The 13,937-nt window shown below is 45.5% G+C and overlaps 1 protein-coding gene across 4 annotated transcripts in view; it reads right to left on the bottom strand.

Annotated features, from left to right (window-relative positions):
- LOC106582912 (cadherin-4) overlaps window positions 1-13,937 on the bottom strand; it is a 260,714-nt gene that overhangs the window by 116,559 nt on the left and 130,218 nt on the right. For 3 of the 4 annotated variants that reach the window (XM_014166534.2, XM_014166535.2, XM_045705822.1), the window contains exon 3: window positions 3,940-3,963. The exons of the other annotated variant lie outside the window; for it this stretch is intronic. In XM_014166534.2, coding sequence (XP_014022009.2) covers window positions 3,940-3,963 — 24 coding nt within the window. The remainder of the gene's footprint in view (window positions 1-3,939; window positions 3,964-13,937) is intronic. 4 annotated transcript variants of the gene reach the window in all.

Genomic DNA, 13,937 nt, shown 5'->3' with positions numbered 1-13,937 from the left:
TGGAGATACTGTAGTACCCTCCAGCAGGCAGTAAGGCTATTTCAGCAGGCCACTTGGAGAGAACAGCAGCGCCTCAATTAGGCTGACAGAAATGGCCTTCCTGAGACATGAAGGTAAAACAGGACCAGGGGTTTTCTCCTTTCAGTGCATTGGCTCCTGGACATTGTGTTGTTGCAGTGTGTCTGCAGACATTAGCTTATGTTTTTGCAGTAGGTTTACAGACATTTCTCAGCCCATTAGCTGCTCTTTCAGCCCAAACCGCTACTCAAAGCTACAGTAAGAAGAACAGCACTTTCAAGGCTGTTGAGGAGCTGATGAAAGAGAGTTTCTGTGTTCAAATGATTCCACATTGCTCTCAAGGATACATAAAGAATTAAGCAGGGAGCCTTGGGGAAAATCGGTGCAATACAGCAACACCTTTAATCACGACACAATACTGTTTAATTTTGAAAATGGATAGTCCCCTTTCGGTCAGTCAACTTCGGTACAACATAATATGTGGAGTCGCACTCTCAAAGGATCTACAATCCCGCCTGACAAGGCCAATGAAATCCACGCCTCTCTGGAGGCCCTACCTTCTACAGGTGTTAAGCGTGAGGCTCGGATTCATTCCTTCAAATATTCCGCTCTTCACCTCGGTTTGAACAGGAACAAACAATTGGAACATGAGACTGTCTTAAGTTGCGCCAACTAAACTGTCCCTTGGTGGTAGAGCATGCTCACCTCTGGTCGTTGTGTGCTGAAGTTTGTCTAGTTCTCATATGTTTCCTAACCACGAACGATTAGACAATTATTTTAATTGCTTGGCCTGGCTTTAGCAATAAGTAAGATGGCTAACGTGACCGAAATGACAAAGGCTAACAAGCTGGGTTCGGGTTCACTACAATGCCCCAATGAATTAAAAGTAACTCAAGTTGGTTGTCTTGTATATCTCAGGTCGGTGCATGCTCAAGGCTGCCCTCGCTCGAATCAGTTTGTTTGCGAGACTAGGGGACAGCTGGCACTGTTCTCCTACTAGTCCGTGGCGCATGTTCTCTTGACAATCGTGTAGCATTCTTTAGGTGTTTCCCGGGCTTCCTCTCCCGGGTGCCCGTACCTCAGTCTGAGTTGTGGGACGCAGAGACGATTTGGGTCATTGGTCGGGTCAAATGTCTCCTGGCTCATGTGTGCTCGGTCTCCGGTAACGGGAGGCTACTCGAAGACAGAAGGCGACCAGGTTCTGTGTGTATCCCCCTGCCACCTGTGTCGTCCTTGTTTGAGCACCGCTTGACTCTCTTCTCAGAAGGGTGCGCGTCCCACTTTGGCAATCTGCTCCTATGTAGACTTTCAAGACCAGGCTAGCTAACACGCGTTCTATAACATGCTAGCGGGGTTAGCTAACTAGCCGAGGCAAGATAGCTACTACTGGCTATTCCTGCCTCCCCACCACGGAGTTGCTTTTCAAACAAAGTCAAATTGTACTTGTCACATGCGCTGAATACAACAGGTATAGAGTTTACCGTGAAAAGCTTACTTATGAGCCCTTTCCCAACAATGCATAGTTAAAAAGTAAGAAGAATTTGCATAAAATGTCAAAGGAAGTAGTAACTATGTACATGTAGGTAGGGGTAAATGTGACTAGGCAATCAGGATAGATAATAAACAGAGTAGCAGCAGTGTCTGTGAAGAGTGTGAAAGTGTGTGTGAGTGTATGTGTGTGGTCAATATGCAATTGTGTTTTTTGTGTGTGAGCGTATCTAGTATGTGTCACCTGTGGATTCTGGGGTTTTCAGTGGGCGAGGATTTCAATGGCCTTGTCAGGCGTGATTGTAGATCTTTCAACTGAAGTCGCAAGAGTGCGACTCCCCATAGTATGTTGTACATCGTTTCCCTCCGTCAGAGAACAGTAGCTATAGTCGTAATGTTACATTCATGTACTGCATCAGCCGGGAAAGAATATTTGCAGTGTTCAACATCCCTTGCGTTACTCTCCAAATAAAAGGCAATTACTAAGGAATTTATAATGTATCTCAAATGTACTGTATGGCCTTTATAACTGAACATCAAGCACTTAGAGAACATACAGGTACTGAGAGGAGAATAAATGTAGCCTCTTGGCTGTTTTGTATTGCAATAAGCAATATATGGCTCCATATTTTATGGGTTTGCCGATGTGTTCTGCTCCCCTATTTGGTCCTGACACAGTTAAGGCAGTTTCCAGTACAGTTGATGGGGCTGAACAATTTGCTTGACTGGCAGAAAAACCATAATCAATCCGGAGATTACAGATAAAGGCACTAAAACCAGCCAGGCACAGCATTTTCTCTTATCGCAATTACACCTAGGCATCCTGTCTCAGGTACAGACAATTAAGCCGAGAGAGAAAGCTCCCAGCCACTTGACATTGAGGGTGCTATCTGGCACACCAGAACACGGGGCTGAAAGAGCCTTTTTGAGGACAGGGCGAATGGGGGGGTGACTGTAACCCCCTTTTTTATTTTTATTACACACAATGGCTGCGTTCACAAATGCAGCCCAATTCTGATCGTTTGCCCAATTATTGCCCGGATAAGAGTCTGTGGTAGGGTATGTGCTTTAGTCATTATAAACTGTGATAAGCCCCCCCCCCCACTGCCCCCTAGCAGCAGTGTACAAAGGAGCAAGGGCACAGAGACCTTGCACTAACTCTCCCTCATCTCACTGTTTCATCTGCCTTTCATTACTTACTTCACACTTCCCCCCCTTCTGAAATAGCATTCACATGTCGTCATGATTTCCCAACATAGGACCTAGTAGTGATGGGTGATGGAAAGGCAAGAGAGAATGCATGCCCTGTCCCCTTCCTCCCCCTCTCAGAGATGACATGGCTAGCATGACACCTTATTACTACTTACTAATAATAAATAATAATTCCACGTCACATTTACGAGCACTACAATATTTCCCTCCATATATCCCCACCAATGTCACCTCAACCTGCAGGGTATGATTTGACCATTCATGGGATGCACATACTGTATGAGTTCCACAGACAAATGCTGGTGCATTGACAGAATGTGGTTTCCCCCACACATCAAAGACCTGTGCATACATCCTTCAAACACAAAGCTTTATCATTGCTGCTTTGTCTGTTCACCCGTACCCGTCCTAAACCCATCTCTGATAACGCAGCCAGGCTGTCTGAGGCTGTTTGCAGAGTGAGAGAAGGCAGCTCTAAGCAGATGCAACAGACTGCACCACAGTAGGGCACAGGTGTTTTATGCATGCCTGCCTGGTCCCTGGGATCTGCAGGTAGACCGGTCCAGACTCAATAGGCTCTTATTACAGTCCGTACATAGACCGTACGGACCGTACCTCAGATGATTTTAGATCTTGATTTGAGTGGAAATGGGTGATCACCATGCTCCTCCAAGCACGAAACAGCAGCACAGAGGAAGCCTACGTGGGGAGTCAAATGCAAAATGAAAATCGAGAGACAGGCTCTGGAGAAGATGTGGTTCATCTGCTCCTACTATGGGCCATGTGGAGATGAACTGAAGCCCATTATAGTCAGCTGTATGAAGACAAATAGACAGTGGGCAGGAGATACAGCAGGCTACTATAAATATGATATCATTAGAGACACAGAGGGCCAATTGGCTAAATAGGACAGAGTGAATATATACAATATATGCCAAATTCAAACTCTGATTGGCCACATGGGTCCAGTGATGCTGTTTTGGTAATTACATTGGGTAGATGTTTTTCCCTTTCCAACATTTCTGTGATATGAAATGTGGTGAAGAGGAAAATAGCTTCGCGGCTGACGCAAACGACGTTCTGTGCTCATGGCATCAAACTCCCCCTGAGACAAACATCTGAGATGACTCTTTGCACACTCAGCCACACAAACATCTCCAATCTGGCTCAGTCAAATCAGCCGTCTCTAAAATCAGGGAAACGTGGCTCTGCAGTACTTACCACGTTCACTCGACAGGGTGGTGTCTGTCAGGGAGAGAGGGAGGGAGCGCGAAGAGAGAGAAGAGAGAGGGAGGGAGGGAGGGAGAGAGAGAAGGGAGAGGGAGGGAGGGGAGATAGAGGGAGAAAGAGAGAATACAACGATTAGAACACAACATGCAAGCTCTCAAGCTGCCATACAGACTTTTGTCATTTTTTAACAAGAGAGAGTGATTAAGGAAAATAGAAATAACTGAGGAAATGTGATCAGACACAAGAAAAACAAAACACACATTCTACTTAGTATGTTGCTGAGCAGACCTCTATCGCGAGGAAAGAGAAAGGCGTTCACATACCGTCATCCTCTCCAAAGAAAGCACTTTCTTGTTCAACAGAAGAACATGACCTTATTGTTAAAATATTCTACATCACTTCAAATACAGAGAGCGGTTGTGCATTGATTATAGTCTTGTGTACTGCACACACTGCAATTCAACTGGAACAGTTTTCGCTACTCTCCCCTTTCTGTACATTTTGCCTCAAGCACTTAGACGCTTTAACTGGAACACACCCCAGTTGTTGTGATGCCTATAATGCAATATTGCTCAAACGCACTGAACTCTGCACAATGCCGTGTTTATGAACATCTTTATTTAGATATAAGCATCACAGCTGGATGCGGAGGCGAAGCAGCAAGGTGTTTCTGGAGACAGTGGCGCTCGGTGCCACCAACCCCTCCAATGCCATCGAACGGAGACGCTGCACACAGATTTGATGAGAGACCATTTCAATGGCTCCGTTTAACATTCATTGCCCTCATTTCGGCGCCGGGCGTCACAGGAAGTCAAACGCTGACAACAACGCCCCCTGCCAAGTCACCCCCCTGCTCACCAACATGACCCTCAAATTGTTGTTCTATCATAGCAAACCACTTTGTAGCACAATGGAGCACACTGGTAACTGAGTCGGGCATGTGTGCAGAATCTGAACGAGCCTCAGAGAGAGCGAAGGTTGCTAGGCTCTCTCGGAGGGCCCCCCAAAAAGTCACGGTCTTGGCTGAGGGTAAAACATGGCCCATAATATACTTTACTTTCTCTCTCTCTCTCGCTTCGTTTGTCAGGTTGTTTCTAAATACTTGGGGAAATTATTTGCAGACCATCTATTGACTTACGCATTGCACAGAGTAAGCGTCAAATAAGCAAATGCATTAACACGGTTCGCAAATGAAGCGTGAGAATTACTATTCCCTTCTTCAATACTGTCTGTTAAATCCCATTCTAAAATCTGTAGAATATATTGCTATATCGTATTTTTGTAGAGCCCAATAAGCAACAACATCCAAACACAGTACACACCCGTCAATATTTTAAGCGTCTTGGAATGCCTCAAGTACAAGGAATCTCTCGATCCGCCCCCTACACAACGGCGAGCAATGTTTCAATAATTCATCTCCCCATGTCAAGGATTCAGCCTGCGCTGCACTTGCCAGTATCCCCACAAATTGGCAGGCAGACTCACATTTGGCACACGTGCAGCAGCCTAGCACCACTCTCTCTCCTCTGCGGGCCTTGTAGCCCTCCCCACGACAACGCTAATGCTGACTGTCCTGCTCTCAGTCTCCCGGGGTGAGTCCAGGGCTGCCTGTCTTGTATGTAAAGGAAGGAATTAAGCACACTTCCTCTCATTACAACTCTAGGGAAAAAATGTCACAGTTGTTCATTTCCTCCTCAATTATAGAAACACACCTTTGTGCCTCTCTGAAAGGATCGCATGTGCATTTGCTGTGTGATTTCCTGTCTGTGCATGGTTGGTCGGAGAGGTTGATGGCCACCCAAAGACTTGGGCAGAGTGAATGTGCCGGGGATTAATATCAGGTGTGAACTGTGAGGATGCAGAGCAGCCTCTCTTGAGTGACGGAGAAAGAAAAAAAAAGCCCCATTCAGTTCTCACTAAAGAGAGAAGACCTCTACAACCCTGATGTACTACAGTATATTACCTGAAAGCTTGCCTGACATCTCACTGACACAGAAGCTAACAGGTTGTCTGCTTCAGTGGAAGCTTCTCCACACCATATAACCCTGTCCCTAACCCACTAGAGCAAACAGGTTAGCACATGGGAGCTACCACCTGGTGCCCTGTGTCAGTGTGTGTGTGTGTGTGTGTGTGTGTGTTTCCTCATGCGTAACAAATCTGGGTTTGACAGAAACCCTTCATAATTCTAGTGTTGCCTAATTGCCAGAGAGTGTTCAGCTAATAAATGATGAATTAAAAAAGCTAATCAAATTTAGCAAATGAATATGTCTAGAAAACAATTAATCAGACACCAAAAGTGTATTTACAAACAAAACACTCGCATAAACAGTCAATTATTTATCAAGTGAATGCTGTGTAAGTGGGCTCCTTTCCCGGGTGAGATGCTGCCATAATTGGAGTGGGACTACAGGATAGCCGGGTGGTGTGTGTGTGGGAGTGTGTGTGTGTGTGTGTGTGTGTGTGTGTGTGTGTGTGTGTTCACTCCCCACGCTCCCAACCTCCCCCCCCCAAACAAGAAGAGCAACAAAGGAGTTAGTTCATTACTGCCTAATGAGTTGTCTGATTCATACGGAAAATAAAAGCCTTATTGTTGTGCGCTGTGTGTTGATTGGTGTACTAAAGTGGCTGAATAGAAGCACAATGAGGTGAAACATTTACATGTCTTCTAACATGGTAATAAGGCCCTAGAGGAGAGAATCAGGGCTGTCAAGTACAGTGAAGACCACTTCCAGTACATAGGACACAACATGTCTAAATGTGTTGTCTGGTTGGTTGATGTGGAGATATGTATCCGTTTACAGTATGTACTCAGTCAGCACGCGACATGTAATCTAGCAGTTCTAAACCTCTCTGATGATGGGTTATGTACTGAGTGATCTCTGAAACAGAATCCATTGTTACTGTGGAATAAACACTGCTCTCCTCGGCTGCTGACGCTGGAGAGGGATGGGCTTGTCAACTCATTGATTATCTCGCTCCCTCTCCATCCCCCTCTCTCTCCCTTCTCTCTCTTTCTCCCTCCATCCCTCTCTGTTCCTTTGTCTTTCTCTTCCCATCTATCTTTCTCACTTGTTCCCTCTGTTTTACTCTTCCCATCCCTGCTCTCTCTCTCTCTCTCTCTCTCTCCATCCTTCTCTGTCTCTCTCTCCATCTCCTACGTCACCAGAATATGGAGGTTGTTGTGAGCACAGTGGTGCACAGCACAGATAATAGGGCTCTCCAGTGGGCCACAGCGCTAAGCAGACCTCCATGCAACAGCTCTTCTACAATGTCCTACCAAGGCCCCCATGCTGCCGCAGCATCATAGACTGTACTGGATGAATGAAAGTGTGTTAAACATATATAAAAGGATATTTCATACCCTCATATTAAAACACCAACAGAATTCAGGAATTCACTAAGTTCATGGTTTATGTTTAGGATCATTTTTACAGCTTTGCCATTCAAATGTTTTTATTTATCAGAGGGCCAGAGATAATTACAGCCATGTCATGGCCAAATAGGCCACTAGATGTCATGTGATTAAAACATGAAATAAAGTTACCAAAGTTCTGGTAGTTTACTGGTAAACATAAAAAGTGAACAGTAACATACCCTCCTTTTGCAACCCTAAAGTCGAGAGAGGGAGATAAACGATAAACGGAGTAATCTATCAAAACGAACGTTACAAGCGACTGAGTGACATTTCAAAATATTGCATGGATCTCTTGCGATATGGATCGGCCTATTGCACATGACAATATTGCGATTTCGATGTGAATTCGATTGTGCAGCCCTAACACACACACACACACACACACACACACACACTGCATCGTCTCTCCATCTTATTCATCCCTTAAGCTGTTGTGGAGAAAAAAAAGAAGGCAACAAATTGTGACTGTAATTTAATTTCCTCCAGCAACGTTGGCTTCCAAATGGTCTCCATCAGTGTGCCAATCAGCAGCTGATTTAGTGATTTCCCCAGCTGGGCTTCCTCTTAGACAGGAAACCAGAGAATGTCAGGCTCAGAGAGAGAGACCCAATGACAGGTCTGCTGGATAACTGGTTCAGAACCAATGGATTGAAGGAACTTCATTTCTAAGCCTCTTCCAGTCGACGGCAGGGACAGGAATCTCAACGGAATAGCTGTGATACATATCTGACAATACCCATTATGACACGAGTTCATGCATTTGTCCATCGATGACGAAGCATATGTGTGCATATTTATTACCACGTATGCAATGCACATAGACACGTGTCCAGAGTCTCCAGACAACTCTAAAGTAATAGCTATGATGTATCGGATAGCTTCTCACAGACACCAGACCACACTCACTCCAATGCACCGTGAGAGGACCAGAGCGTGTTAAAGACCCAGCCGTGATTAACTGGTTCTGACAGAGTCAGATGTTTTGTTGAAATGCAGAAAGCCCAAAGTGGAGCTCAGGGAGGGGGGAGACGCACACTCCCAGCCTCCCCCTCCGGGTTTCAGGCAGCCAAGTGTTCCTCCATAAACACCCCAGATCACTTAAGGCAGAGCAGGGGAGAGCAGAGAGAGGTAGAGAGAGCATATGTCTAGGCAAATGTCTCCCATCGGTGCTCACTCTACAGAAGGAGGATGACATCAAAGAACAAGGACTGGAGGGCTAGTGGAAGGCCCATTGCTGAGTCAACGCTTCACCCACAACAGAAGCATGTTCATTCTGAGGCATGTTGGTCTGGTTGGTTAACACTCTCTCCTTTAGCAGAGACACTGTAATGAGGAGTATAAAGTTAAAATGGTTAGCCTACTAGATGACCTTTTGTTCATATCATCATCATCATCATCATCCTCCTCATCATCATCTTCTCATTCAGACTGGATGTCATTAGCTGTGGTGATGAAGATGACAGGAATGATGACTCACCCCGCTTCTCTATGATTCTACTACACAGCCTCAGGGCTCAGTGAGATACGCTCTCTTTGTGTGTCGCTGTCTCTCGCTCTATTTGCACTTCTTTTTTCGCTCTCTCCATTTTCCTCTCGCTCTCCCTCACTCTCATTTCTTTCTTTCTTCCTCTCACCGTCTTTCTCTCGCTCTCCATTTTCCCCTCTCACACGCTCTCTCTCTCTCTCCATTTTCCTCTCTCACTGTCCACGCCCTAAATCTCATTTTCCCACCAGCTCGTATTAAATAAATGTTTGTCATTATGGCTGCTGGAGAGTGGCGGGAGTAAGGGGTGAAATGGAAGGAGGAGAAAGTTCCCCTGGTCACACCACATCCATGGAAGGACATAGTGGGGGAAACAGAAGAACAGGCAGGGATGGGAGGGAGGGAGAGAGAGAGAGAGGCAGAGGTATGTGTAGACAGTGAGGGAGAACACACCTTCCATCCTCTATGAGAGTGTACTCCACAGTCTCTCCTGCTCCACACTTCCTCTGCAGATAAACAAGGCCAAAGCACGGGTGAGATAAACCTAATCGATCACTCAGAATGAATGTGTGCGCGCTTCCGTGCGTGCATACGGCATGCATGTGTATATGTATACATGAGCGTATGTGTGTTAGAGAGAGAGAGAGAGAGAGAGAGAGAGAGAGAGAGAGAGAGAGAGAAATAGAGGGGAAAAGTCAATGGAAACTAGAAACGTGTAGGAAAGGAGAAAAGTGCATCTCTGCTAGAGGTGTTTTGTATCAGGCAGGCAGTCTTCGTGCACCGTGTCAGCAGATCCGAGTCCCTATCCCTTTTTCAGCCCACCGAGTGCAGCTTTCCCCACAAAGACCACAGTGACAACAAAGACAGTCTCAGAACGCAGTGCACACCCAGCTGCCGACTACTCAGGAGTGCTCTCCTACACCCCATGGGCTCCATGCAAAACCAGCAAACGAGTACTGTGTCAATCCACCGGGGACTTATCTCAGCAGCAGAGCAGTAATATTCATCCACCGTGTGTCTAATAGAGGAGCTAAGGGCTGTCATCAATCCCCCAGGTGTCCATTCCTGATCGTGACATGGAACTCTCCCCTCCGCTGGGGTTGGTCTAACCTGCCACGCTGCTTTGTCAGTTTCTCGGAGGTCCATCAGAGTGAAAGATGCTCTGTACCAGTTCGTTGACGGTGTCGGGGAGGCTACTCTGAAAATATAGTTGACCAAGCTACTTCACACTGGAAGAAGCTAAGCTAAACTAAAGCTACCCGTAATAAAAATATAGTTACTTTAAAAAAGTAGTTCACTACATCTAACCTCCCTCGTGAAAAATGATCATATGCATATCTGAAACGTCATAGACTACGAATTGCAAGAACAGATCACATTTGGGTGATAAATCAAATCAAATTGTATTTTTCACATACACATGGTTAGCAGATGTTAATGCGAGTGTAGCGAAATGCTTGTGCTTCTAGTTCCGACCATGCAGTAATATCTAACAGGTAATCTACCAATTCCACAACAACTACCTTGTACACACAAGTGTAAAGGAATGAATAAGAATATGTACATAAAAATATATGGATGAGCGATGGCCGAACGGCATAGGCAGGATGCAGTTGATGGTATAGAGTACAGTATATACATATGAGATGAGTATTGTAGGGTATGAAAACATATAAAGCAGCATTGTTTAAGGTGGCTAGTGATACATTACATCAGGATGGCAAGATGCAGTAGATGGTATAGAGTACAGTATATACATATGAGATGAGTAATGTAGGGTATGTAAACATATAAAGTGGCATTGTTTAAAGTGGGTAGTGATACATTTATTACATCCAATTTTTAATTATTAAAGTGGCTAGAGATTTGAGTCAGTATGTTGGCAGCAGCCACTCAATGTTAGTGATGGCTGTTTAACAGTCTGATGGCCTTGAGATAGAAGCTGCTTTTCAGTCTCTCGGTCCCAGCTTTGATGCACCTGTACTGACCTCGCCTTCTGGATGTTAACGGGGTGAACAGGCAGTGGCTCGGGTGGTTGTTGTCCTTGATGATCTTTTTGGCCTTCCTGTGACATCGGGTGGTATAGGTGTCCTGGAGGGCAGGTAGTTTGCACCCGGTGATGCGTTGTGCAGACCTCACTACCCTCTGGAGAGCCTTCCGGTTGTGGGCAGAGCAGTTGCCGTACCAGGCGGTGATACAGCCCGACAGGATGCTCTCGATTGTGCATCTGTAAAAGTTTGTGAGTGTTTTTGGTGACAAGCTGAATTTCTTCAGCCTCCTGAGGTTGAAGAGGCGCTGCTGCACCTTCCTCACCATGCTGTCTGTGTGGGTGGACCATTTCAGTTTGTCTGTGATGTGTACACCGAGGAACTTTCCACCTTCTCCACTGCTGTCCCTTTTGATGTGGATAGGGTGTGCTCCCTCTGCAGTTTCCTGAAGTCCACGATCATCTCTTTTGTTTTGTTGACATTGAGTGCGAGGTTATTTCCCTGACACCACACTCCGAGGGCCCTCACCTCCTCCCTGTAGGCCGTCTCGTCGTTGTTGGTAATCAAGCCTACCACTGTAGTGTCGTCTGCAAACTTGATGATTGAGTTGGAGGCGTGCATGGCCACACAGTCATGGGTGAACAGGGAGTATAGGAGGGCTGAGAACGCACCCTTGTGGGGACCCAGTGTTGAGGATCAGCAGGGTGGAGATGTTGTTACCTACCCTCACCACCTGGGGGCGGCCCGTCAGGAAGTCCAGGACCCAGTTGCATAGGGCGGGGTCGAGACCCAGGGTCTCGAGCTTAATGACGAGTTTGGAGGGTACTATGGTGTTAAATGCTGAGCTGTAATCGATGAACAGCATTCTTACATAGCTATTCCTCTTGTCCAGATGGGTTAGGGCAGTGTGATTACGTCATCTGTGGACCTATTGGGGTGGTATGCAAATTGGAGTGGGTCTAGGGTGTCAGGTAGGGTGGAGGTGATATGGTCCTTGACTAGTCTCTCAAAGCACTTCATGATGATGGAAGTGAGTGCTACGGGGCGGTAGTCATTTAGCTCAGTTACCTTAGCTTTCTTGGGAACAGGAACAATGGTATGTCAACAGAATGTGTCATTTAGTCTACTAAACACAAAAACGGCGTTTCAAGTGAGAATTAGGCAGGTCTGATGCCCGAAAAAGAAAAGGCCTACATCACCTATATTATATTGTAAAAGTAGTGTGTAGTTCCAGTAGTTAGCTATACCGCTACACAGCAAACACAAAGTTATGAACAACTGAAAACACTACCTAGATTTGAATTTAGTTCAACTACCACCAAGCTACTACAACATGTAGTTAATTACTAGTTGAACTACATGTAGTTCACTACTCCCCAACACTGTTAACTGATGGGATTTAGTCACGTAGATAGAAGTTGCAGTCAGTATGTTTAACTGAAAGAGTGTTTGTCTGTGACTCGTCAGTGATGCATATATCTACAGAGTAGCCAATCTCTACTGAAAAGAACCCATGCATGTAGAGATGATGTTTAAATTGACGGACATTTCCTCTTGTGGCAATACTTTGATGTTGGCTAAGAGAACCATCCACCACTGACTAGATGCAGATGCCCATGTGAGTGAACATGGCATATCCATATCTCCATGAAAACATTGAACAACATATTCAACATATTTCAAACTGGGGCTTTAAATTGAGCAAATAATTGGTTGTGATTCCTCCCTGACTCCTTCTACATCTCTCTGATCTGGAGCCCTTGTTGAGACAGGCTCCCTATAGACTCTGTTCTCACACAGACTGTTCTAATGAAGAGGGCTGTGCTGTGGACTTCCCTCCGTGTGGACCAATGAGAGGCCAGGTGATACAGCAAAAGGAGGCTGGGCCTGGGAGGATTGTCATCACTCAAAGTACAGAGGCAGGATCTCATTCCCGTTCCAGACCCTCCATTGATTTTTTTTTCAGTCACACTCAGAGACCATCTCTGGTAACAGTTATCACTGGGAAATGGGAAGCAACAAAAGCAATGGGGGAGATTAGGGAACAATAAATGGATGACAAGGGAGGTGATGAGCTCAACACTGTGTAAAGACCTTGTAAAGGTCAGAGAGGGCTCTCAAACCAAAGACATGAAATGAGAAGAGAAACAACACTTAGAACTGCTCTTATGAAGACAGCTGCTTCACCACACTCCAATGGAGGTGTATGTTTGGGATGCTCTGAGAGTGTCCCTAAAATGAAGGGACGACAATAAGATCTGAAGAGAATGGAGGAGATGAGAGGTGTATTCAAGGCTGGTTGGCATTTATTGTCATGAATCTTGCCCTGGAGGCAGCTCTGCAGAGTGGTCACTAGCTGGCACAGCCACAAAGTCATAAAATCTGGTTTTAAACCTAACCTTAACCACACTGCTAACCCTAATGCCTAACCCTAACCTAAGACAAAAAAAGCACATTTTTGTTTTTATGGATTTTTACGATATAGAAAATTAGACTTTGCAGCTGGCCCATCTAGTGGAATTCAGTTCTGCCTCCAGGGCAAGATTCATGAAAATAAATGTAAACTTGCGTACTTAAGAGGAGAACAGAGGAGTGGCATGGATTGTGTGTTGAGAGGGTGGCGGCCAGCTAGGAGAGGCGCAGTCCAAGGACATCACCTTGCTGAAAGGGGAGAGCACTTGTGGCTGTGAAGTAAGTGTCACTGTTCTGGGAAAACACTTTGGCTCTCTCTCTCTCAATCTTTCTCCCCCTCATCTCCCACTTTCTCTTTCATTACAGTAGCCCCCTCCCCTCCCTCCCCATATTGTATGATGCTTCTCTCCCTCTTGCTCTGCCATGTTTCATAAGCTCTATATTTACATGTTAATGAGATGACAATTGACTCAAACAAGGAAAACAAAACAATGGTACAATTCCCACATCTAGTAAAGCCTGGGTAACGAGCAGATGGTGATGCTGCACATGATATATTGAGGTCTGTCTGGATAACCCCTGCAAAGAGGTTTCCATAAAACCACCCTCTGTGATTCAAATAGATTTAAATGATTAGAATCCAGTAGTGTAAAGTACTTAAGTAAAAATACTTTAAAATACTACTTTAGTT

Source organism: Salmo salar, chromosome ssa22 (genome assembly GCF_905237065.1).
Source record: "Salmo salar chromosome ssa22, Ssal_v3.1, whole genome shotgun sequence".
In the NCBI taxonomy this organism is placed as follows: Eukaryota; Metazoa; Chordata; class Actinopteri; order Salmoniformes; family Salmonidae; genus Salmo; species Salmo salar.
Note: the sequence above shows the minus strand (reverse complement) of the source record. Positions and strands in the feature narration are given on the sequence as shown.